This window comes from Petaurus breviceps, unplaced genomic scaffold, assembly GCF_028583685.1.
Source record: "Petaurus breviceps papuanus isolate PSGF00001 unplaced genomic scaffold, PetGlider_PUasm1.0 126, whole genome shotgun sequence".
NCBI classification, from domain to species: Eukaryota; Metazoa; Chordata; class Mammalia; order Diprotodontia; family Petauridae; genus Petaurus; species Petaurus breviceps.
In genome coordinates, this window is record NW_027185655.1 from 18914586 (window position 1) to 18941753 (window position 27168).

The window sequence follows — 27168 nt, forward strand, 5'->3', positions numbered from 1 at the left end:
TTCTGGCAGAGAAGTCTACCCTCTAAATCTTATTCTTGCCCATGGACTTAACATATCACTTCTAAAGTCTTGGTTCTGTTTGAGATCCTAGGCTATGTTTGGGAAGTGATTTTATTTTATTTTTGATACTGACAAGAAGGAAAATGAAATTTAAACAGAGTTATTTTGGCCTCGTGGTACCATAAGCAAAAAATGTGAGGGGTAAATGATATATTTTTAAATGCTCCACATTAAAAGAAACAAAAATAATGATGAGGAGACTGAGTGAGTTATCTACTCAGAATAAAAAATCGGCAATATTGGAACATTTGTAGAGAGTATTTCCATGTGAGACTTCGGGAAACCAGCTATGAAAGTGTTGCAGTAATTAAGCTAGAGGTGATAAAGGCATGTGATAATGTCAAAACAGGATGTTAAAGCAGCCTGTGAATTTTCAACAGATGGTAAAAAGAAAATGTGATGCTTAGAATGTGATTTCTCTAGTAACATTTGACAAAAATTTAAGAAGCCCCCAGTCAGGGTTTTGGTAGGGGAAAAGGTCGCAAGTTTAGCTTCAGAAGTTGTGACATTTCAAACCAAACCATATTCTTCCCTTTTTGAATTTTGTAAGTAGATGACAAAAAGTATAGCTATTTTAAGATTTAAACTTAAAGGGGGAAAAAAAAAATTTAATTTCAACCCCAAGTTTGGGCCTCTGCAATTGCAGAACAGGAAATTTTAAATTGCAAAAGCTCCCCTCATTGATATTAATAACCATTTATAAATATTCATATTAAGATGTGATCTACCAACCCTGTGAATATCACCAGGGCCTTTATTAAACCATGTGCACAAATACTCAGCAGGACACATGGCAAGCACTCAGAAGGCTGCATAGACCACTATCAGGGTGCAAGCCACTGAGATGAGGAGACATTTGTACATAGCAGCATTTACAGCGACTTTATCTGCTGACTAAATATGAACTACTTGGACTTACTTTTCAGATTGCACATTTGTCCCAAATGGTGAAATGAATTTACACTGAGATCAATGAATAGTGACTAGCAAAGTAATTCAACACATGTATCTCCTTTTATTGTCAGCTGTAATTATTATTTGTTTCAACCATTTCTCCCTCTCTATAAGAGGTAACAGGATTGAATTACATATATATGCATGAATTATGTGGCATTTCTATATCCTATCAGAAGCTCAGTCAAAATATGTTTATATGATGACTGTTTCCAATCAATGCATGAATACTCTGTAAGCTAAAAATGTTTATTCTTTATAGACAGAACATTCATTAAATTGTTCCATGTTTGCGAATTGACTCCCAAAATAAAACTAGGTATAATGTTCTAAATTGGATGTCTGTGTTATTTTTTTTAGCATAAAATTTGTTATCATTTGCCTCGAACACCTTGTTACCAAAATGCTATTGAGGCATCAGAAGAGAGGTAGTTCATCATAGTGTACTGCAAGCCTAGGAAGACCTATGTTAAGCCCTGCCTCTGATATGTACTGGTTGTGTGACCTTGGGCAATCATTGACCCCCCTTGGTGCTCCAGGAAACTCGAAAATTACCAGTTGCAGATGAGTTGCTGGTGTATATTTGTTAGAGGGAGTTTCCTTACAGTTGATTTCCTTATAACAGACACACACACACACACACACACACACACCCTTAACAGACCACAGTGCTGTTGAAATAGATTCAAAGGTAATTGGGAACTATTTAACAAAATAAACAAAAAAGCAAAAGAACATAGATAATGTTAATATATTGTTTTCTAAGTCAATATGGGGCATATAAGAATCCTTATGTGCAATTTGGTGGTTGCTCCTTCTTCTATTTCAGTTTGAAACCATTGATCTACACCAATAAAATGGTAGGTCTAGACCAAAAAATCAATTATAATGAAAAATTGAAAGCCTACAGAGAGATAGTCCAGGGTAGTAGCTTAGCCCACACTCTTGCCCTATCAAAAACTTTGCCATCCAAAAAGGGAATGGTTCAACCTTATTCCCATTGAATTTGGCTTGAGGAGGGAATGAAATATACACTAAATAGGGTATCTCACCCTCCAGGAGAGTAGTGGGGGAAGGGTGTGAGAGGGGGGATGATGGAAAGGAGGGCAGGCTGGGGGGAGGGAAGTTGGAAGCACCCACTTTTGAAAAGGGACGGGATCAAAGTAGAGAATAGAACAAGTGGGAGGTGGGATAGAATGGAAGGAAATATAGTCAGTCTTTCACAATATATCCACTATGGAAATGTTTTGCACAGCTACACATGTAGAACCTATACTGAACTGCTTATCTTCCCAGTAACGGTGGTGACAAGGGAGGAAGGGAATGAATCTGGAATTCAAAGTTTTAAAATCAAATATATATATATATATATATATATATATATACACTATTATTAATACTATGTTACATGTAATTGGGAAATAAGATATTCAGGCACTGGGGGCATAGAAATCCACTGGAAAACTTGAAAGAGGTATGGGAGAAAATATGGGAGAGAGCAGATTGGAGGAGGGGATATCCTGTGGGACTGCTATTTTTGGGCGGTGGGTAGGGGAAAAACGGGGAGAAAATTTGTAACTCAAAATCTGGTGGAAATGAATAATGTAAATCAGAAATTAATAAAGCATTTGAATATTTGTTAGAGGAAAAAAAAGTTTGCCATCTGGTCCATTCTGCTTTTCAGGTATGCCCTTCCTCCCTACTTTTCCTTTCCTGTAGCTGATTTATTTTTCAGTTTTGTAATGTTATATCTCTTGATGGTGTAGACTTTACTTTTTGTGTCCATCTTATTCCTTTTCAACTTTGAACTTTCCATAGTGAAAACTTATAATTTCCCCCTCTATTATTCTTCAAACCACCTTCTTCTTCCTTAATTCACATCCCATTAATAACCTTGATGACTCTTACTTCTCTGCCCATCTTGTAATTTTGGGATGTTATGACCCAAATGACATATTACATGCAGTAGTTTGGGTGCAGATGCATGAGGGCTGGACAATATCTTTTTGGTTTTGTTGTCAGTATGTTTTCTAATGATTTCAAAAACATTCTGCTGATGATTTTGGCCACAACAGGCCATTTGAGTTGATATATATATATATAAAACAAACAAACAAAATTTTGGTAGAAGGGAGTGGAAATCAAAGAATATATGGTCCTTGAGGATAGGAATTATTTTGTCTTTGTAAACCAAGTGCCTAGCACATTACCTGGAATATAATAGGTATTTACTAAATGCTTATCAACTCATTGAATATGTCAACTATAACGGAACAAAAATGTGTACTATATAATCATTTATTTTGTTTTTCAGTGTGTGCTGTATTTATGGGCCTTGAAAATCCTTTACCCCAAAACACTGTTTTTACTTCGTGGAAACCATGAATGTAGACATTTAACAGAGTATTTCACATTTAAACAAGAATGTAAGTATATCTCAAGTTTGTTAGTATGAACAGTAAATGTTATGAATGAGCAGTCCCTAAGCTTTTTATGTCCTGTTTTTATATCAAAAAAGTATCACTAAATAAAAAAGAAAATGAAATAGGAAGTGAGATCATATCTGAATTTATGTGACCATATGGATGTATGTTTGTATGTAGAGGGAAGGAGGAAAGGATTTAGTATGTGCCTACTATGTGCCAAATACTGTACTAAGCACTTTACAAAGATCTCATTTGATCTTGACTACAACCCTGAGAGGCAGGTGCTATTTTACAATTGGAGACACTGTGGCAAATAGAGGTTAAAGTGACTTGCCCAGGGTCACACTTTAAGTGTCTGAGGTCAGATTTGAACTCAGGTCTTTCTGACTCTGGATCCAGTACTCTCTCCCTAGAGGGAACAAAAGGGATTCCTGAGGTAAAGGAAGAAAGGGATAAGAAAGAAAGAAGGGGCAGGGGTGAGAAAGAGAAGAAGAAGTTGGAAGGAGGAGAATTAAGAACAGATCAAGAGGAAGAAGAAAGAAAAAAGAGAGGAGGAAAGGGAGAAAGAGAAAGAGGGAAAGAAGAAAGCAGAGAAAAGTGAAAATATATTTATGAATGAACAATGACCACAGAAAGGAATACTACAATTAACATTTATAATTTCTTTTTTGTTTTATTTTGTTTTTCTTTTTTTTTTTTGGAGGGGGGAAGGTAGGGCAATTGGGGGTAAGCAACTTGCCCAAGCTCACATGTCTAGTTTTTGTGTTAAGTGTCTGAGGCCAGATTTGAACTCAGGTCCTCCTGACTCCAGGGCCAGTGCTCTATTCACTGCACCACCTAATCATCCTGTGACATTTTTATTTTCAAGGTACTTCAGAGTTAGAATTTTAAAAAGTATACAGCTTTGTGTTCTCAGTGTGATATCAAAAGCAAAAAGATCTTAGATATCAAAGCATGAATGGCTTTTTATATATTCATATACTTATTTCTGACTTTTATATTCTCAAAGGTAAAATAAAGTATTCAGAAAGAGTATATGATGCCTGCATGGACGCCTTTGACTGCCTTCCCTTGGCTGCCCTGATGAACCAACAGTTCCTGTGTGTGCATGGTGGCTTATCGCCGGAGATCAACACTTTAGACGATATCAGAAAAGTAAGTCTAATTATTACCCAAACCCAGCCTTTCAGCATATCCAGTTACCAATAAGCAGATTCAAATGACCTCAGCATTTATCTCTTTGTGGACATATCATTTTAGTGTTAATATAAATTTGATTTTAAAATTTTCATTTTTAGTTGTCAAAGGAGAAGACAGTTTGTCATTTATGTGTGTATGGATAGATGGATGGATGGATAGATAGATAGATAGATAGATTTTTTTTCCCTTAGAGCAAAAGTATTGGGAGTTCATACTTACCACCTGAAAATTGTTGACTTTTACTAGACTTCAATGAGTAGTATTTGACTCCTGAAATGTATGCCTTCTTCATTTTTTTCTTTGGCACACTCCATTCATTATTTATTCATCAGGAGTGAAAATCCTGTATTGCCTTGGAGAAGAAATAAAAATCATTTGTTTTAAAGCATGCCACAGGCATGTTTCCTTAAACTACTATCTATGACACTTTTAAATTGGTGGTGACAGGGTTGTTTTATAAATTTTTTTTTGTTATATTTGCACAAAAAGGCAGAATAAAGTTGACTTTTAAGAGATATTCTTATACTTTATTTACCCATAGTTTATTAATGTTCTTATTTAAAGAAAAGATGGTGAAGTTAATGAGGAAAAGGCATTATATCCTTCTGTATCAAAACCTACGGTCTCATAACTTGAAGAGATTTTTAATGATAGAATAGAGTTTTCTTTTCTCTACAATAAGGCTGAATAAGCACTGTGCTTACAGCTTTGAGAGCCCAAAGATAATGATGAGCAATGAACCAAAGCATTCTATTCTTTCTGACAATAATAAAGAGAATTATGAATGTAGTTCCAGATGGGATATTTAAATAATAATGAAAAATAGTATTTCTATAATGCTTAAGGTTTGCAAAGCATTTTACATATGTTATCTCATTTGCTCCTTGAAAACAGCCCTGTAAGGTTTTGGCTGTTAGTCATTTCCAGCTTTTCATGACCCCATTTGGGTTTATTTGGTAGAGATCCTGGGGTAGTTTACCATTTCCTTCTCCAGCTCATTGTGCAGTTGAGGAAACTAAGGCAAACAGGGTTAAGTGATTTGCCCAGGGTCACACAAGGTTCCCTTTCTGAGGTCAGTATCTGAGAGCAGATTTTACTCATTGAAGATGGGTCTTCCTGATTCCAAGCCCAGTGCTCTATCCGCTGGACCATCTAACTGCCCTATAAGGAAGAGTCTGTTATTATTTTTCCTTTTACAAATGAGAAAATTGAGGCCAAGAAAGATAAAGTTAGTAGGCCTAACTCCAAGTCCAGCACTTTATACATTCCACCATCGAGGTAATGCCAATCATCTTCTATGCTTGATCATTCCCACAATCCTGTGAGGTATCCTAGGGTATATAATATTATCTTTATGTTATAATATAGTATTATTACTATTTTTATAATATTATCTTTTTTTACTAAACAAGCAAACTGAGGCCCAGAGTAGTTGGATAGAATTGCCTAAAATTTTAAGTGGTTGAACAAGTACTAAAACATGGGCCATTTGATGCCTACTTCATCGTTGTTTGTGATACTAGACCCAGTCATAGACAGGTGTTACAATTTAACTATCTACTTAAAAAAAAATTAAATTTCTTTAGTATTCGTGGGATAATATTTATAACCATTTGGTGGAATCACTTGGTTGTGGACTTTGTAAGAAGTCTTTGAGTGGGAGGCAGATGAGTATTGGAGTCAGACAAAGTACCTGGGGGCAGATCCTGCCTCTGCCACTAATTTCTTATGTGACCTTGGATGGGTCCTTTAACTTCTGGAAGTTTCAGTTTCCAGGGTTAGACTAGATGACCTCTGGAACCCCTCCTAGTTTTGAATCTATGATACTAACTCAAGGCAACTAGGTGGTTCAATGCATGAGCATTGGCCCTTGAGTCAAGAAGACCCGAGTTCAGATTTGGCCTCAGACACTTACTAGTTATATGACCTAGGCAAGTGACTTAACCTCCGTTTGCCTCAGTTTCTTAGGCTGTAAAATGGGGACAATAACAGCACCTGTACAATAAGATTTTTGTGAGGATCAAATGAGATATTATTTGTAAAGCACTTACCACAGTAATGGGCACATAGTAGGTGCTATGTACATGCTTATTTCTTTTATACCCCTTGCCCCCAACCTAGAGAGTTTTCTAAGTTGTTCTATGACAACTGATGACTAGATATACAACATTATGTCATGTCAAGAAGACTAGATGGAAGTTAGAAGGCTTGAGTAGGATTCCTTACTTGCACTGACAAATAGGAGCCCTCTGTGGTTTTCATATTGCTCCTCTGATACCCAGGGAATCTGTTTTCCCTTATTCTAACATACTGTGATTCACCCATCCCCATTCTGGCTCCAGTCCAATCTTTCTGCTCTCATTTCATGTTCCTCTCCTTTATGTACTCTGTGTTCAGAACACTGACCTACCAGCAGTATCTTCAGCTTAGTTCTCTATCACATCCTTGTGTCTCCATGCATGGTTTTCACTACAAGACTCTCTCCTCACCTCCATCTCCCAGAAGCCCAAGGTTTCTAAAGACTTAGCTCCTGTCCCCCCAAATTTCCTTCTCCACTGTTATTCTAAAAGTGAACTTAGGTTTATATATATGTGAATACATTCTATTCCTCCTGTAGAATGGCAGCTCTGTAAAGGTGGGGACTTGTTTATTTTGATTTTTGTATCCTTAGCATTGGACTTCCTATATAATAGATGCTTAACTGGTAGAACTGAACTTAGTTCAGAAAACTAATAAGAATGGGTTTGTGCTCTGTAAACATATTCAAAGAGGAGAAGGGGTGATAACCCATGCTTTCTGTTATTGGTATAGTTTCGGTTGTTTTTAACTAGAATCGGGGCCATTTTTCAAGGTTACTGTGTTTGGACTAGAAACAACATGAGTTTGGTTCATTTTGGGTTAACATTTCTAGACCGTGAATAAGGCAAGCTATTATACATCCTTTTCTTTTTCAAACTGAGTTGGATTCTAGGCAGATTTCAACACCCAATATATGTTAATGTCTCATGGAAGTGGTGAATTGGTTTCTTAAATGGAGCCTAGGTTACCGGAAGGTAATCATGGCCAACACAATGCTAAATTTCAAATTTGACATAATGTTTATTTTTTTAGAGCATATTTGGATACTCTAAATGATCCTTTGACATTATTTAGTTATTTGCTAATTATTCGTTGTTGTTTTTCTACTGTATTTTGAAACCTCATTGCTAACCAAGATATCTTTGAGCATTTTTCAGTGAAGTCTACTCAAATCATCCAACAAAGACTTGAAGTTGTTAAATAAATTAATGGCTGTTCTCCCTCCTCCCTTAGGACTGAATGAAAATATCATCAAATATTTAATCTAGTAAATCCTGATATTTCTTAATCACTAATCATCACAGTCAATATAGCTAATAAGAGATCAAGATATAAATGAACAATGTTGATACTCCAGTAAATGTTGGGTGTTAGTCAAGGGACACAATGATTAGCTTTAGACAAGTTTCATTGCCCTTAGCTTTTACACTAATTAGTACAATTGGGTACCTTATCCCACTGATGCTGATGAAAACACTGGGAGTAGAAAGTCCACGTGAAATGGTGGTGCTAAAATGTGCACATAAAAAAATAAATCTGAAAACAAAATTCTTGGCATTGTCTAAAGAAGCAGCTCAGGACAGCTTATGGGCTGCTGTAGCTAAGTCTATATTCCTCTTCCTCATCAAAAGGTTTTGTGGGCTTGCACATAGGATTGGAAGAGGACTGCATTTGCATATAGATGTTGGTAATTTATTATGTTCTAATAATAGTACTTTTTCCTTACCTGAGATGGAAATGTTAGATGGTTTTTTTTTAGAGCATAAATATTTTAAAACATTCTAAACAGAACCCCTACCACCATAGAACCAAGGTACTTTGAGAAGTTAATTGATTTTGCCTGTAAAACAATATAATGAGGGAGAAAAACACTAAGACTCAATCTTACTGCTCTCTCATTCAGGTCAATAGCTCCTAGGAGTCCAGGAGGCATTTTACATGTTTATTTTAGTTGTTATGGGGTAGAAGAAATAGATTGAGGGAAGATAGGAGTAGAGGGAGAGTGGGAGAGATAGAGAAAGAGACAAAGAGGATATATCATGGAGAGGTATCAGGAGACAAAACAGGCAATGAGAAAAGAAAATATACTTTTCTTTTTGCTGAAAGCCAAGCTGTTCCTTCTTGATATGAAAACTGGATTCTTGGGGACTAAGAAACTAAAACCCTAAGAGTATATACATCTGCCTGAAGTTATGGGGATGAACTTATTACCAAAACAGTGTCCTTCCACCTTATAATTGTATAATCTATATTTAAATAAATAATATATTTCCCAAGTGAATTCTATAGTGATTTACACTGTTCCTGAGCACATGAATTTTTCTATTGTTCATTTAAAAAATATTGATGGTTTAAAAAAAAAAGGAATAGAGGATTCTTTTGAAATGCCATTACGTTTTCTCATGCACCTCGTAATTCCCAGGAGGTCCTTAATTTCCTCCAATTTGATAGTTTCCCCTCAACACTTTATTCTTAGGCAGTAAAAGGAGCTAAGGCCTTCAAATAATAAGTCCTGTTATGAAAATTGAGCTGAGCTTTTTATGTACTTCGTAGCATTACATGAAATGCCTCATCCTATAATTAAGCAGTAGAGTAAACAAGCCTTGCATTGTTTTGGGTTTCTCAGTTTGTCATATACGAATTTCTGAGTTTCCACCACTGTGTACTTGTTTTCTGCCAATGATAAGGTTCTCCCTTAGAAACATTTAACAATTTTTTCAAAATGAATTATATTTTCTATTTACTTGGTCAAATTTTGAATTGGGCCCTTTCAACACTGACCAGTGTCTCTCATCTGCTCTTTTGTATTTGGAAATAAGTCCACAGTTCTTCAAAAGATAAAAATCCACATTTTTGTGAACAAACATTTTTCTTAGGAGCATTGTGGTTACAAATGCATGATGTTTTTATACTTCTGAAACCAGTTAGAAGTCTAGTTTGCAATGAATATTTTATGATGGAAAGGAAGATAGAAATTTGGAAGGCTTTGTCTTGCTAAAAACTTTTAATTGAGTGTTAGAAACATGAAAAATTGCCTCCTTCTTTTCAGGAATTAGTACAAAAAAAGTGACATGTCACTAAACAATTAATAAATCTGGCCCTTTCTATTAAAAAAAAGAATTTGAGAGACTGTCAGACTGAATTATTCATATGACTATATAGTATTCAAAGAAAATAATAAAGGTTTCCACTGAATAATATTAATTCTTAATGTATTTTCTCAGCTATTTTATGTTTTACCTGATTTTCAGAGGGGACTCTAGGATGTCAGTTTAATAAAATGACAGTTAAAATATTAAAGGAAAAAGTTTTCTTAACTTTCAGTTAAAAATACATTTCCAAATGCAATCTCATACACTTTACATTCACTACTAAAATTTTTAAAAGTCAAATCAAATCCTACTTATATATCTTATGGACGAAACTCATTCCATAGACCTTCAAAGTCTTTAAAACTTAAGACTGTGATATGGAAAAGATTCTGAAGGTAGCATAATTTTTTCCATTTAGTAGCAACCTGATATGCATACAGTTGGCCAAAACTGACACGCTTGCAGAAACAGGCAGAAAAATAATGAATAGATATTCTCAATGTAAGCACTCCTAATGAAGCCATTGTGGATTACCATGCACAGTCTTGGAGGCTCCAGATAAATATTCATGAAATGAAGATTTTTTTCTTATAGAATTATACAATTCAATAGAATTGTATAATGTAAATACATCCTATTTTCAACAATACTGTAGTTCCCAACCCCTACCACTAGGTGGTAGCAATGGGGAATGTAAAAATGAGAAGCCATTTTTTGTGTGTCATTGGGTTGGGGGGGATATGTGGGAAACTCAACATTATGAAGAAATAGGTAATATAATAATAAGAAAAAAAAGGAGATAAATGGAAAAAGGAAAAGGAAATTGGAAGATACAGAAAAGAATGGAGACAGGGAAAATACTGGGAAAAAAAGAAAGGTGGAAAGAAGAAGGTAGTGAAATATGGAGGCAAGTGGAAGAAGTCAAGACAGGAAAATCAGAGATGAGATGTGGACAAGATTGAAGAGAGAAACAGGAGAGGGCCCTTCAAGCACGGACATATGATGAGGAGTACCTTATACATGTTAGTGTCTATTTCTGCTTGAATTCCAAATTGTCAAAGATTAGTTAGTATCTCTCTTTCTGTCTTCTATTTTTCTTAGTTAGACCGATTCAAAGAACCACCGGCATATGGACCTATGTGTGATATCCTGTGGTCAGATCCCCTGGAAGACTTTGGAAATGAGAAGACTCAGGAACACTTCACTCACAACACAGTCAGGGGCTGTTCATACTTCTACAGGTGAGTCTTGTGCTGCTGCCCTCTGTCATGGAAGGCTAGTTTGGTGGATAGGCCTCCTCTTGGCTCAGGTTACTCTAATTTGTCTGACTTTTTAAGAGATCATTCTACCCTGCATTTGATTTATTTATAATATTTATGTAACTATTCTTCAGGAAGCAAGTGGAAATGGTGGGTTTAAACTAAAATTGTGTGTTTAAAGGACTCTGAGAGCTTTCCAAATGAAATAATTCCATTCTCTCTGAGGAGAAGGTAGGGCAGGGAAGAAAGGGAGAGAAGAGAAGGAATTAGCTGGGAATGTTAATTGGTTCTAAATCATGAGTTTACATTTCTATTAGGCTTTATAGTTAAAAAATTCTTTCCTTATATTATCTCATTAGAATCTCACAAAAATCCTATGATATTAGGAAGAAGAGTAGCCTTATAGTTTTAGTCCTGGAAAGGACTTTAGAAGTTACTGAATTCTTAAGTTCAGTCATTTTTCAATCATATCTGATTATCATGACTCAATTTGGGGTTTTCTTGGCAGAGATATCAAGTTGGTTTGCCATTTCCTTCTCCATCTACTTTTACATATGAGGTTACTGAGGCAAACAGAGTTAATGAACTTACCCAGCGTCACATGGCTAGTAAATATCTGAGGTCATATTTGAACTCAAGAAGATTAATCTTCCTGACTTCAGGCCCAGTACTCTATCCATTGTGCCACCTAACTTCCTCTCTATTTTACAAATAAAGATCACTGAGGTCATATAATCATGGGGTCATAGATGTAGAGCTCAAAGGGTCATTGGAAACCATTTGGTCCAAATCCCTCATAAGACAAATAAGAAAAATGAAATCAAGAGACCTCACATGACTTGCCCAATGCCTTGCATACATTTCTATGAAAAAGCAGGGCCAAGATGTGAACACAACTTCTCCATATCCATTTCTAACTCCCTTCCCACTGAGCCATAAAGTCAATTAGTATCATTAGTTCCTTTTTACAAATGACTCAACTGAGGCTTAATGGAGAAAAATGATTTAATCAAATTCAAACAGCTCATATATGACAGAACTCAGATTATAACTCTGTATAAGTGAAAACTAAAACAAACTTCTGAATAAGTTGTTATTGTGGAGTTGTTTTACAGTCATGTCCAACTCTTCTTATTACCATTTGGAGTATTCTTGGCAAAGATACTAGAGTGGTTTGTCATTTACTTCTCCCCTTCATTTTATAGATGGACAAACTGAGGTAAACAAAGTTAAGTGATTTGTGTAAAGTGGCATAGCTGGTGAGTGTTTGAGGCCAGATTTAAATTTATGAAGATGACTCTACCTGACTCCAGACCTGGCACTCTATCCAACCACCCATTCTGAACAAGTAGAGATATTAAAAAACAAAAAAGAATCAACTGCATTGGGAGATAATAAATTCTTCACCTTTAGATATCTTTAATCAGAAGCTGTATGACCAGTTAATAAAGATATCATAGATGAAAGTCTTGTTTATGTGGCAATTGTATTACATGACTAGAAACACAGGGTCAGTTAATTCTCTAAAGTTGGTAGTACCAAGGTAGTATAACCATAGCTAGTTGTATTGTTCATTTAAGAAATCTGTTTTAGTTATATTAGTTTCCCTGTTTCAGTACTAAAAATAAAAAGTGGCTTTCCTTAAATGAATTATGCAAAGAGTTTTCTTGTGGAGTTTACCTATTTTCTTCCCTGATCTGGATAAAATTATTAGCCTAATGATAGATGCCTCTGAGTACAATGTTAGCCATAAGGCTATTTTGAGCCCAAGAAGCCTTCCAAACTCTTTTATAGTCATTTCTCCACTTGAAAATATCAGGGATTTCAAAGTCCCTAGTTAAGATCACTTTTCACTTCAGATAGACTCTACAATATGATTTTTGTCCTACAATGCCTACAGCTATTTTCTGATGCCTCTTTCACTTCAATCACAGGCTACTTTATTGGATTACACTCAGGTTTACTAGGCTTGCTCATTGCTAGGAATGAAACTTCTGTGAAATCTGCCATCCAAAATGAAAAGAAAAAAATACCACTGTATATTTTAAAAGAAGAGGAAGAAGATAACAATGTGTATAAACTCAGGAAATCGTTTTCTGATCTCTTTGAAACTAATAAACCAATGATCTCAAATGATTAGACTAGTTTCAAATTCTTAAATCACATAATGAAATATTACATGAAAGTTGTTTCCCCTGTTTTCTCAATAATATCTCTATCCCTGGATAGCAGCATAGAGCTAAATCTTGAAATTTTCAGGAATAATTTTCCGCGTTGGAATAATTAAAAGCTGAGACAGGACCTGTTTTAAATGACATAGAAATGGGGCGGCCAGGTAGCACAGCAAGTAAGAGCACCAGCTCCAGTGTTGAGAAGACCTGGAGATCGAATCCCAGGCTCAGACACTTACCACCCACCCAGAAACACCTGGCTGTGTAACCTTGAGCAAGTTACTTAACCCCAATTGCTTAGGGGCAGCCAGGTGGCTCAGCGAGTAAGAGCACTGGCTCCAGTGTCGGGATGACCTAGGGATCAAATCTGAGCTCAGCACCACCCCCAGAAATAACTGGCCGTGTAACTTTGAGCAAGTTACTTAACCCCAATTGCTTAGGGGCAGCCAGGTGGCTCAGCGAGTAAGAGCACTGGCTCCAGTGTCGGGATGACCTAGGGATCAAATCTGGGCTCAGATACTCAGCACCACCCCCAGAAATAACTGGCCGTGTAACCTTGAGCAAGTTACTTAACCCTGATTGCTTTAAAAAAAAAATAAATGACATAGAAAAGAAGAGGATGATACAATGTCAGGGTCCCATGACCTCTGACTATAAAGATCCTGTGACCTCTGATAGAATATTGCTGAGATTCTAGAGAAGATGTTTTCCTAGAATTATAATCACCCAGCCTTTAGGTGTTCTGTTTTGTCTGAATATCATGAAACTTGCAGCACAACCTGGCACCTGATACTTTACCAGGAACTTATACAAAAGGAGAGAACCCATACACACTCATAGGCAAAAGCACTCCATAGCATTAGACCTCCCCACCCCCAATCCCCAGCTACACTGCTCAACTACAAAGCAGTCCCACCTAGTTCTCTTACACACAGAGTTCTGTAATTATAGTATAGTGGGCCATCAAACAAAAGTTTCATGTTCTTCGCTTTTATATGATAGTTCTAGAGTGCTGAAGAGGCTATTTATTCCCCTTTGGGGACTTTCAGCAAATTTTACTGCATTTTAGTCTAATAGATAACTATTGTACATATATATGATGTGTGTGTGTACATACACATAGCATACATATAAAGTTAATAAATATAAATCTATGCAAAGTTAGATATGTGATACTTTGAGGAGGGTGGGTATTTGTAGTTGGGGGATCAGGAGAGACTCCAAAAATCAAGAAAGAACCTCTTACTTAAGATAAAGAAAAAACCTTGACTGCAGAAATTTAAACAGAATGGTGCCCCAAAAGTCGTAATGCAGTTCCAAGCCCTAATAGTTTTAAACTGCCCTAAGACCCCTGGGGCACCCTCTATAATTGATGAATTTACTTATTGTTCTTCCAGATAGTCTATTAGGGTAATATGTATATTTTAAAAGTAGGAGTTGCATACCATTCCATTTTTCAGCATATAATTAAGCAATTGTTGAAATGATGAGAGCCTCTAATTGTAACAACAAAGAGAGACCACAAAACAGATTGCCCTCACCTTTTCAAACATCACAGAGCAACATTTCCCTCAAAGGAGGCTCTCCTCTCTTTACCCAGTCTCCATGACCATAGAGGTATGCGAGCACAGCCAAGAGGAGGAAATATGAGGTATCAAGATCAAAAGACAAAATTTTGGGAAATCAAGCTGAGTTGATCAACTCCCTGACTCTCATCCAGTATTTTTTTTAATATTCTAGACTCCTCCTACCTGTATAACTCTGCTTCCCTATTAGTTTTCTTGCCCATCTCAAATCTTAATTCTTGGTGCTTCCTCAATACCCTGGTTCAAATCTAGTCTTGGTTTTCCTCTTGTGCTTGCTTTCTTGCCTCCTCAAACTCTGACTTCTCAGACCCTGGGGTGGGGCAGGAGAGGGGTACTTTACTTGTGACATACATGTAAGAGTGATCTGAGGCAGGATCTCTTCAGTCTCCTGACTCTGGGGACTTTCTCTACCAAACTCCATCAGACTTTCCTTTTATCTTGTCTTATCTTCACCTATTAGAGAGTAAACTCGTTGAGGTCAGGGAGCATTGTTCTCTCTGCTTTTGTTTTAGTCCCAGTGATTGTTAGCACAGTGTCTGACTCAAAATAAGTGCTTACTGCTTGCTTCCTGCCTGCCTGCTTTCATAATTTTCATGGTTTCATTTGTTCCTATATGAATTTCAGTAACTATGTGTTTCAAGCCATCCTGCTTTAGTGGAACATCAGACTACACCATTCCTGTGTATTATGTCTAACCATGAAAGAAAAATCTATATCATAATTTATTGTCTTACTTCTCCTTAATGAATTGTATTCAGACTGGCATCTGAATTATTCAGAGAACCTTAGATTAAACCTGGAAGGGACCTTACAGGTCACTGATCCCAACTCCCTCCTTTTTTTAATAGATGAGGAAACCGTGGAAGGTCAAGTAACGCAGCACTTGACAAATGCCTTGGTACCTAGTAGAATTTTGATAAATGCCAGTTGACTGACCCATGGTCACATAGCTAGGAAGTATCTGAGTCAAAATTCAAAGCCAGGTATTCTTATGTTCTATGACCTATTCTATTCTTGATTATTTAGCATGAAGATAATGTTCTTAATATTAATAACATTTTATTATGCAGCATTTAACAGTTTCAAAGCACTTTACTCACAAGGTATGTTGAGAAAGAACTATTATCTACATTTATAGATTGGACACTGGAATCTCAGTAAAGTTTAGTCAGGTGGCTGATGTGAGAACTTACCCTGGGACCTGGAGCTTTTGAGTCCAGGGACATTATTCTTTTGTTTTGTTTTGTTTTGTTTTTTGGAGGGCAATTGGGGTTAAGTGACTTGCCCAAGGTCACATGGCTAGTTTTTGTGTTAAGTGTCTGAGGCCAGATTTGAACTCAGGTCCTCCTGACTCCAGGGCTGGTGCTCCATTCAATGAGTCACCCAGCCATCCCCAGAGACATTATTCTTTTCCCTGCATCATTCTACCTCAGCAAATTAGCATCACCCAGACCCTTTAGACTTTACAGCACACATTTATATATCACTTGATACCCTCACTGTTGCTTGATTTCCCATAACTCCCTTGAAGTTATTTTGTACATTCTTATATATTTACTTGTGATCTCCCCTTAGTAGAAGGTCCTCCTTGAGGATGACAGAATCAAGATGCAAAAATGTGTCAATCAACCATCAAGCATTTATTAGGTGCCTACTATATGCCAAATACTTTAGTAGTACACTTAATTGAAACTCAATGAAAGAAACGCTGGACTTGGAGTAAGAGTATTTTCACCCAAGAACCAGCTGGTCTACTCCATAACTGTATGGCCTTGTATAAGTCTTACTATTACTATTATTTTGAGTCTTCAGCAGATTCTTTCATCTATAGGGATCTTAAGGCAGATTGCAACGCTTCTCATCTGGGGTAATTCTTGTCCATGTCTTTACATAAATCCTCTATAAAGTATCTACCCAATGTCCTCGTGGCCTTCCTTCAGATCTTTGCATTTTCATCAATAACAGTTACCTCCAAACTCTTATCACTTCTTCCTCTCTCATGACTGGTCAATTTCCTTTCCTTTTCATGTGTTTCCTAGTTGTTATCTTTTACACTACTCTTGCATATAAATCATTACTGGTGATGTTCTGTGGTCAATTCAGGCCTACCATCTGTCTTTTCATTGCCTTTTGCATCAGTTTTCATTTTGATTTCTTGCAAGATAGTAGTGTTTCATAATTAATAGCTAGAGCATAAACAGAAAAATATTGGTATTAAAATGATAGGTTGATGTCTTAAGAAGTTGCTTAGGATTGTTGAAAATTCTGTACAGTGCCCCAAAAGTAATCCTGCCCATTCTCTTTATTCCATTCAATCATGAATCCAGCTCATTGTCCTCCTGCAATAGTCCATGAAACTCATTGTGAAATGCTGGGAGTTAATGCAGTTGGTGCAATACTTTATAAAAAGGGGGGCATATGTAGAACCTTACCAGCCTGGATATAATAGAGAGCCCCTGGAGTTATTTGAATAGAAGAGGATCATGGCCAGACCTAAACTTTAGACAGCTAAGTGGAGGTAGATTGGCAGGCAGAGAAACTTAAGACAGAGAGAATAACCAGAAAGCTATTGAAATAGTCCAGTAAGAGGTCATGAGGGCCTGAACTAAGATGGTAAATAAAGAGAAAGAGATGCATGTGAGAGGTGTTATCAGAGTAGAAATGACAAGATTTGGCGACAGATTATTGTTTGGCATATATAGGGTGAGTGCAAGCAAGGAGTCAGAGGTAACAAGGAAGTCACAAGCCTGAGGGTCTGGGAAAATGGCAGTACCCTTAACAGGAATAAGAAAGTCAGGAAGAGGGGAGAGTTTTGAGAGAAAGACAATTTATTCTTTTGGGGGTATCAGCATATCCCAAATAAGCTTAAAATGTATATGGGAATCCAGTTTGAGATGTCTTAAAAGGCAATTGGTGATGTGGAAGTAGAACTCAGGAAAGAGACAGTGCCAGATACATAGATGTGGAAATAATATGCACTGAGATGATAACTGAAATGGGGAAAACTGATAAGAATACCAAGAGAGATTTTGTGTGATCTAGATGACAATCTACCAAAGGAAAATGAGAAGCAGTCAGATATGGAAAATAAAGGAAGGAAGGACAAAAAGAGAAAGAAAGGAAAAGAAAGAAAGGGAGGGGGAAAGGGAGGGAGAAAGGAAGAAAAAGAAAGAAAGAAAGAAAGAAAGAAAGAAAGAAAGAAAGAAAGAAAGAAAGAAAGAAAGAAAGAAAGAAAGAAAGAAAGGAAGGAAGGAAGGAAGGAAGGAAGGAAGGAAGAAAGAAAGAAAGGAAGGAAGGGAGGAGAATCACAAAAACAAAAAGAGAATATCCAGAAAGAGACAGTAATTAACAGTGTCAAATACTGAAGAGAAGTCAAAAAAAGATATACCCCGAAAAAAGGACGTTAAGTTTAACAATTAGAAGATAACTTTGGAGGTAACTTTGGAGAGGGAAGTTTCAACTGAATGATGAAAGCAGAAGCCAGACTACAAAGGGTTTAAAAGTGAGGCAGGTGGGGGGGGGGGTGGCTAGGTGGCACAGTGAATAGAGCACCAGCCCTGAAGTCAGGAGGACCTAAGATCAAACCTGGCCTCAGACACCTAACACTTACTAGCTGTGTGGTCTTGGGCAAGCCACTTAACCCCAACTGCCATGCCCTCCCCCCTATTAAAAAAAAGTGAGTAGAGGCAGAAAATGGTGGTGCATGATATGCAGATGGCTTCCTGAGGGAGTGTAGCCAGAAAGGGGAGTAAAGAAATTAGACAGCAATTAATGGGAATGGTTGGATCAAGTAAGGTTTTGTTGTTTTGTTTTGTTTTTGAGAACATGGAAACATAGGTATGTTTGTAAGCAGCAGAGAAGGAGCCAATAGGTATGAAGAGATTGAAAATTAGAAAGAGAATGTAGAAAATAGTAGAAACAACTTTCTAGAGAAGATAAATGGAACAAGGAAGAAAGGCATTTAGGAGTAGAGCATAGTGTATAAATGAACAGGTTCATGAAGGGATAGAGAGAGAAAAGGAAGAGGAATAAAGACAGTGTATTTGGAAAAGAACTGAAATGTAGGAGAAATGAACATAATAGTGAGGACTCATGAAAGAGTTAGGGCTCATAAGGCGTGGGAAAAATAGAATGATCATTATGATCAGATAGGGATGAGGAAATATGTATGTGGGAGAGCAGTTACTGATGTCCTTTTCAGTAATTTTTTGTAAATATCCATGGTTGATTATTTTTCCTGATTTCATTTTATTAAGTATCATTTCCATTTGGTTGTTTAGCATAGTGGGTGATGAGTGAGGTGTTGCAGTCCAAATGTGGTGGTTCCATTATCAATGATAAAAGATTGCTACAAACATGCTCACAAACTTGTGCCCATTTTCTACTTGTTACTTGCCTTGCAGTTTTATATAAAAATGCACTAGGGATGATTGGTCTTATTTGGATTTCATGCCAATATTTTTGCAGACTCATTTTACCGATCATTGCTTTTACTTGTCTTGTGAGGTGATGCTGCTCCTAATTTTCTGCCACTGTCACAAATAGTGTTTTACAAATGATTTTGAATCCTCAGCCAACATTGCTTTTGTCTGACATGTTGCTTCTCCAGAGGATAAATGCTTGTTGATGACAATGATTTCTAGGGTCTTTTGACCTCCACCTAGTGGCAAATGCATTGCATTGCTTAAACTTTTGTTAAGAACTCATGGTGATAAAAGTGATCTGCATATTTAATTAAGATAAAATGGAATTAATAATAGCCATAGAGGCTATTATAATCACCTCAGGCAGGTCTGGATGAGTAGGGAAAAAGAAGAGACAAAGAATTTCATGGATCATTAGGTTTAGGAGGAAACCTTGGGGAACATCTAATTCAGCCCTATCATTCTATAGAGAATCTCTCACAGCCAGAAAGAGGTGTTACATTGTGCTTAATGAATGTTCTGTCCTTGTTATCAAACAGATTAGTGTTTTGATAATCAGACTCCAGGATTCATTTTATAAATAACAGAAATTGAAAGGGCAATAAAGATTAGATTGGCAAACAAAAGAAATCTGGACCATTTGGAAATTTATTGATAAATGTGCTTTAAACTTCACAGGTTCTAGGAGATAAGGGGCCTGGTATTTTACATTCATTGCTTCAATAGCCTTAGATTATCATGCAGCAGGTGAAGGGAGATAAAGTTGAATGTTGGATGTTTGGGCGGTACATGCCAGTGACTAAAGAAAATGTTTCACTTCATTTTTTCAATGTAACAACATCACCTTGAACAAAAACCATATATTTCATCTTTTCCACTCTCATTATTCTGCCTATCATATACTTATATTCCTTATGAAGAAGGAAAAGTAAGGAAGAAACTCAATTTTCCCTTCCCTTTTTCCTATACATTTAATGTTAATTCTCTTGTATGGTCAGTCCAGATCACCTTATATGTGTCTCAAAAGTTTTGTCCATATTGGGGCGTTGTCTGGATAAACTAATCTACCTCTGTCTTATTATTATTTTGTGATATGCATGCTACATGTCCCTCAAGACCTAAATTCATGTTTTACCTTGTTTTCCCTAAAGTCATGTTTTCGCTGTAAATCCAACCCACCTTGTTTTCTCACTTTTCTGGTAGCTTAAGTTTGTCTTTATGTTCCAAAGTGAGTTCAGTAACTGATTCCCCCATGGGATTATAGGCTTCTGGAAAGCAAAGTCTACCATATTGGTCTTTGGTATCTCTCATGATAGTGTTGGACAAATAGAATCCTTAGAATGTAGAACTTAGAACCCCCTCTTTTTTCCAGATAGGGAAAGATAACATGGGTTCCCCATTTTTTCTATATCAGATTTAAATATCTCTTTATCTTTAAGACCATCTTCTTTTTATATTGAAGATTCCATCTTCTTTCCATTTTCTCTCCTCTTTCTAGAATCTTATAGAACTCATAAATTTCAAGGTGTTTTTCTTTCAAATCATCAATCAACCAAAAAGCATTTATTCAGTACTTACTGTGTGTCTGTCCAATACTGCTGCAAATACTGGAGATACAAAGAAAAATAATGAACAGCTCTTGTGTTCAGGGATCTTATATTTTTTCAAGGGAGAAAATGCATATACATTTAAGGGTATGCAAGATAAATATATAAAAAATAAATACAAGGAAATTAGGAGAGTGGAGAACAACAGCTAGAGGAACCAAATATAGTAAGTTACCTCTGAGCTGAGCTTTGAAAGAAAGATTAGGAACTCTTTTTTTTTCTTTTTGGAGGGCAATTGAGGTTAAGTGACTAGCCCAAAGTCACTCTGCTAGTAAGTGTGTCAAGTATCTAAGGCTGGATTTGAACTTGAGTCCTCTTGTTGTGCCTAAAGGAGCGAGACAAGAAATCCCCCCCAGAGCAAAATTTGGAAGTGGATTTTATTTTCCACAGGACTGTTCCAGGTCAGGCCCAAATGGAACAGTGAGTCTGCACAGACAATGTGTCAGCTTTTAAAGGATGCCATGTGGCATTACCCAAGCAGAAACTTGCAGAGGTCAAGAACAGTGATTGGTCAGTACACACCTCCAAATTCCCACCAGCACCAAGTCTCCCTGACCCGGAAGCCCGCCCACCTCTGTGGAGCTGGGCTGACTGAGTAAAGGTGGACATCCGTTGGGAGAGGGTGGAACTGACCTGGCAGTCTGCTCACTTCCCTGAGGGAGGGCTGAGGTTGGGGGATGGGAAAACCAGTTACAACACTCCTGACTCACTGTGCCACCTAGCCACCCCATTAGGAACTCTTAAGAGGCAGAGGTGAAAGAAGGAAGGCATTTCAGGCACAGGGAATTCCGATAGAGATGGAAGATGAAATGTGGAACAGCAAGAAGACCAATTTTACTGGACAAAAGAGTATTTTCTTGGAGTAGTGTATAATAATATTAGAAAGTTAGGGTGGAACCAGGTTGGGTAGGCTTTAAATCCAAACAATCACAGAGAAGCCCAATGACTTGTCCAAGTTCCACGGTCAAGGTGGGATTTGAACCAGAGTCCTCTGATTGAAAATTTGCTGTTCTTTCTCTTATTTTAAATAAAATAAAAATGTATATTGTAATAAAAATAAAATATATTAATGAAAAAGAAAGAACATATTGTGTACTAGGGATGTTGGGAGGGAGTGCTGACTGCAGCGGTCAAAGGGACAGCTGCTACCACTTCTTGCTATTCTCCTCTATTCCAATGAGAAATGGCTGCCATAGAATATATTCTCAATTGCTTAATCAACTGAGAGGAGTGAGTGTATTATTCATCCACCCTATGGCACCCAGCTCCCAATATGGAGCCCATTCCTCTCTTGGATCAGGGTTCTTGCCCTCTTGGTCAGCTTGTAATAGTGACAGTTTCAATAGTTGATTTTTTTTTCTAGAAAGTATGGCATAGAATCAGAGGAGTGCTGGTTTAACAGCCAGTTGTCTGATAATGTATTACACAGTTTTAAGTTTAATCTGCAGTATTCATGTTTCCCATCACTTTCTTAAGTCTAGACAATTGATGGAACAACAAAAAAAAAAATCCTACACTGATTTGTACAGTATTTGTCTTTTTTTTTTTAATTTAACCATTGTAGACAGATCCAAAGCACTCCAGCACAACCTTGGCTTGAAGGTATTCAAATTTAACAATAAAAAATGAAAAATTTCCTCTCATCATATAGCTCAAAGCCCCCAATTCCCATGGTGTAGCTTCATACCCTCAAGCACAATCACTCAAAACTCCTAAGATTCAGTGATTCACTACTGATGGTCATGTGGTTTATTAACACCATCAGAAAGCTTAAGAAACTCAAACAAGTAAGCCAAACTCTAACCAGCAGGCTGCAATGACCCTGAATCTTGGAGTTGTTTCTTCTGCTTCCTCCCTTCTCCATCCCCTGTTCCCTTTCCCAGTCCTTATAAGGGAAAAAGAAATTAAAGGAATGAGCAGGCTCAAGAGTACTGGTACCTTCTTCAGTAAGTGTCCTAAGGAAACAACAGGGAAAGAAACCGTGGACTGGAATTCTGTTTGATTCGTCAATGGCAGCTGCAAGTATCACCCATAGCTTGACTTGGTCACTCTCCATGTAGCCTGGCTACTGTAAGTCCATTCCCATCTGGTCCATACCAGATGGTCACCCAGGGACTGCCCAGCTTCCATAAATGTCTCCATAAAGGAATCTCATTTCATGCTTAATATTTTCCTCTTAGCCACAAAGCCATCATGCCTCTCCTCTCTGCTACAGAAACTGTTTGAACTCTAAATGCGTCCTTCCTCTTCCTTTTCTTTTTCACAACCTTAAAAAAAAGAAAAGAAAAGTCTGGATAGAAGTCTCTACAAGGGCAAAAGAAATGGAAACCTAAGAACTATGAGAAACTATATGCCTGCACACATTTCCTAGCTTATTTGAATCTCTCTATAATCCCCTTTTTTTAGCCTCATCCTCCCAGGTGGTCTTGGAATTGCATTACACCAAGGTTTGCTAAGATGCCAAAAATATTATTTATAGGGGGGATAATTATGTAGTTGGTACCACAAAAAGTTGGAAAAAAATATGGTTCTTTTTCACAGATTTTCAAAGGGAATATTTTAAAGGGAATAAGAAAAACAAAAAAAGCATTTATATAAAATTTAAATGTTCATATTTTGTTCTTCTTCCCCTTCCCCCAGGTCCAACTACACACTTGATTCTTCCATAACTGGTTATCTTACAAAAAGCCAACACAATTAGGGAGGGGTGATCATGATGCCACTACCATTTGCCTGCTGGCAATTTAGTTGTATGTCCTGTAGGAACATCACATTCTATACGGGGCCATTTCTAGTCATCCTGATCTATATCATGCCACTGGACCCAGATGGGTCCAGAGGACAAAGTGAGGCTGGTAACTTTGCACAATCCTCCCTCACTTAAGTCCAGTTCACTTGAAAGTCATGGCATGATGTTCCTGGTGTCATGGTTCTCTCTGAGAACAAAGGACAATGAACAACAACAACATATTCAATATATTGAAAACAGAATACATTATATATATTTTTCAAATTCATCCCTAATGTCTCAATTTCTGTCCTCCCAGGTTTACAAGCTCTGATTCATCCTTTGCACTTCACTCTCCTTCCCACAGACATTTGGCTTCCATCTTTTTCATTCTTACCTTTAAACTCTGTCTCACATCTATCCATTGCTCTCTATTCACATGGCCACAACTCTTGAAAAGGTTACCTTTGTGAGAGCCATGACAGTGTGGGGAATAGGGACCTCCAACCCATGCTGGCTGCATGGCCCTTAGAAGGACACCTCCTCTTTGGGAATTTATGGCAGCCTTCCAAAACTATTAGGCACAGATGTGTATGAGCTCTTTATACCAAGGAACAAACAAAGGCCAGACAAAAAAAAGTAAAAACAAAACAAATGACAAACAACCTTGATCATTGGGAAGCATGAAAGTCTTATGGCATTTTTGCTGGGAATATGTAGGTGTTTCTTATGTTATGAGAAAAAATCATAGCTCTAGGGCTGTAGGGGACTTCAATCAAAAATTAAAAAGAAAAAGTCCTTTATAACCAACATGCATAGAAAAACAAAAGCAAAACCCTTAAAATCCCACATTATCCACATCCCAAAATATTTTTCAATGTCCATCTTGAATCTAGCCTTTCTCTGTTGATGGCTAGCATAGTCAATTGTCAGAGCTCTGAAATCATGGTTGGTCATTTCATAGTCTTAAGTCTAGATCAAAGTTGTGAGTTTTTTACTTTTTTTTTTACATTTTTACTTTTTTTGGTAATAACAATTGAATGAATGAAGCATTTATTGAGCATTTGCTATTTAAAAGCACTGTGTGCTAAGGACTGGGATACAAGTAGAAAATCAAGGGGTGGCCAGGTAGCACAGTGAGTAAGAGCACTGGCCCCAGAGTCGGGATGACCTGGGATTGAATCCGGGCTCAGATACTTAGCATCACATCCAGAAATAACTGGCCGTGTAACCTTGAGCAAGTTACTTAACCCCAATTGCTTAAAAAAAAAAATCAAAGCAGACTCGAGAGCTCACATTCTAATGGGACAGATAACACAAACGGAAGGTTTCAGCTGTAAGTCAGATGGAAAAGTCCCATGGTCCTTAGAATGTGGCAGCCAAGCAGATAGTAATATTTCTTTTTAATGTTGTTCTTAATGATAAAATCATCTCAATTTCTGGTGTTGAGCCATGTGACAGTGTCAAGAGCTTTGCTAACAAGAACTTTCCTTTCTGGCTTGTTGTAGCTATACCACTTACAGGCGCAGTTACTAAGCTGTATCTCCAAAGGGGTTGCTTCACAGGATGATGGCTTTGGGTATTTGTATTTGTTTTAACACTCAACCCTAAAACCAAGCCAATACAGGGGAATCTTTAAATTCCAGTACTATTAAGTAGTGCATTGGAAGTTTTGCTATTCCCAAGGCTCTTGGGTTCAGGGTTCTAGACTGCCTCCATCGGGGTCCAAGGAGAGATGGCAGTCAGAGAGGTGATGGTTGTTTGGCTTGCCCAGCACCTGCTACCTCTGTCTCCCCCTCAGGCCACCCTGCCTCTTCATCAAGATTAGTCCATCTGACTCATAAATGGCAGTCAGTTGACAGTTGGCAACGATGGCTGCCTGATGGAGTAGTCTTGGAGTGGAACTGATACAGGGGTGCTGCCACCTCTAGGTGGCTCTTGTTCTCATCTGCCTGTTAGTGGTAGTTGGTCAGCAATTGTCTTTGGTGATGATAAGAAAGGTGGAGCCCCACCCCCTTCCACAATGACCTTGGTTTCAGGGGCTGAGCTGGAAGCATGTTTGAGGAAAATTGCTATTCTGAGTCTCTTGGACTCAGGTTCTTGTCCATCAGAGTATAAAGGGAAATGGTGATCAAGGTGGTAATGGTACATGTTGCCTTCTGTCTCTCCCTTGGGGTACTCTGCTGCTTCAGCTAGGTGGCTTACCTCTTCTTCAGGGAGAATTTATTCATGTAAACATATGTGTGTACATACATATATGAATATATAATACACATATGCAACACAAACATGCATATATTTATGCACTTATATGTATATTTATGGACTTATACCCATTATGAAAAAGTATGTTATTGCATATAATTATATAGTTAAATCTTTTTTTAAGACACTTTTCCATTTGTATTTTGATATGGCCATTTTGTACTTAATGGAATAATTCACTATAATCAGTTTATAAGGCAGATTGTGTTCATTGAATTTTATTCGTCTTAGTCTTTGTCTATAAAATCAGAAATGTATAAAGACACGTATTTGGGGAAATATGGCTCATACATGTAATTCAATCACAGTCCATGTTCAGTTTGTTTCATATGTGAATACATATATGTATGTGTGCACATAAATGTAATGCATAAGTGAAGCCATGGTACACATGTGGACACTTGTAAAGACAGAATCAATCCCTCCAAAGGGGTGGGGGGAAACAATAGCAGTAGTAACAACAGCTAAGCATTCAGCCTATCTAATGATCCAAAAAGAGAGGAGCAAATACAGACTGCTATTTCACCATAGTCACTTGGTAAATAAGCATTTATTAAATAACTGCTTTTATAATTTATATATTATATATAATATTATATTATATTACATTAAATTATATTATATTATATAAAATATATTTATATTTTATAATTTAATAAACAACTGTGGTGACACCAAAAAACAGTGCCTGCCCTCCATGAGCTCATAATCCAACGGAGTAAACAATATTCAAATAACTGTATAAAAACAACATACACATTTGTATATATGCCCATACCCATATACACACATACATAGGCGGGTATATTCTTATAGATATGCATATACACATACCTATACATTCATGCATATGTACAAACATATATGCATACATAGAAATATATGTGTATACACATGTATAAATATATACATGTACCCACAAATTTACACATAAGTTCATATATACAAACACATATATACATGCTTATTTATAAACACATACACACATAAAGCATGTGCATATATGTGTGATAATAAAAAGAAGACAGGCACTAAAATTTAGGGGGATGAGACATGGAGATTTTATTGGTGACTTAAAGGAAGTCAGAGAAGCAAGGAGGCACAGATGAGGAAGGAGAGCCTGCCCAGTATGGAACCATAACAGGACTTCACCTTTTTTTATTGTGTGTCAGAAAGACCCTGAGAGTAAGGGCACCTATAGAAAATCTAAGTTTCCAACAAACCTCTTGTTTTCATCAGAGAATCAAGTCGTTAAGTAAACACTTTGATTTCTCTCTCTCTCTCTCTCTCTCTCTCTCTCTCTCTCTCTCTCTCTCT

General features: G+C 37.1%; 1 protein-coding gene across 1 annotated transcript in view; it reads left to right on the plus strand.

Moving 5' to 3' along the window:
- The first annotated feature begins 397 nt into the window (after positions 1-397).
- The window catches only part of PPP3CA (protein phosphatase 3 catalytic subunit alpha), an 87863-nt gene continuing 61092 nt past the window's right edge, over positions 398-27168 (plus strand). Inside the window, exons 1-4 of the mRNA XM_069098439.1 lie at positions 398-443; positions 3282-3440; positions 4450-4595; positions 10913-11052. Of these exons, the coding sequence (XP_068954540.1) occupies positions 398-443; positions 3282-3440; positions 4450-4595; positions 10913-11052 (491 nt within the window). The remainder of the gene's footprint in view (positions 444-3281; positions 3441-4449; positions 4596-10912; positions 11053-27168) is intronic.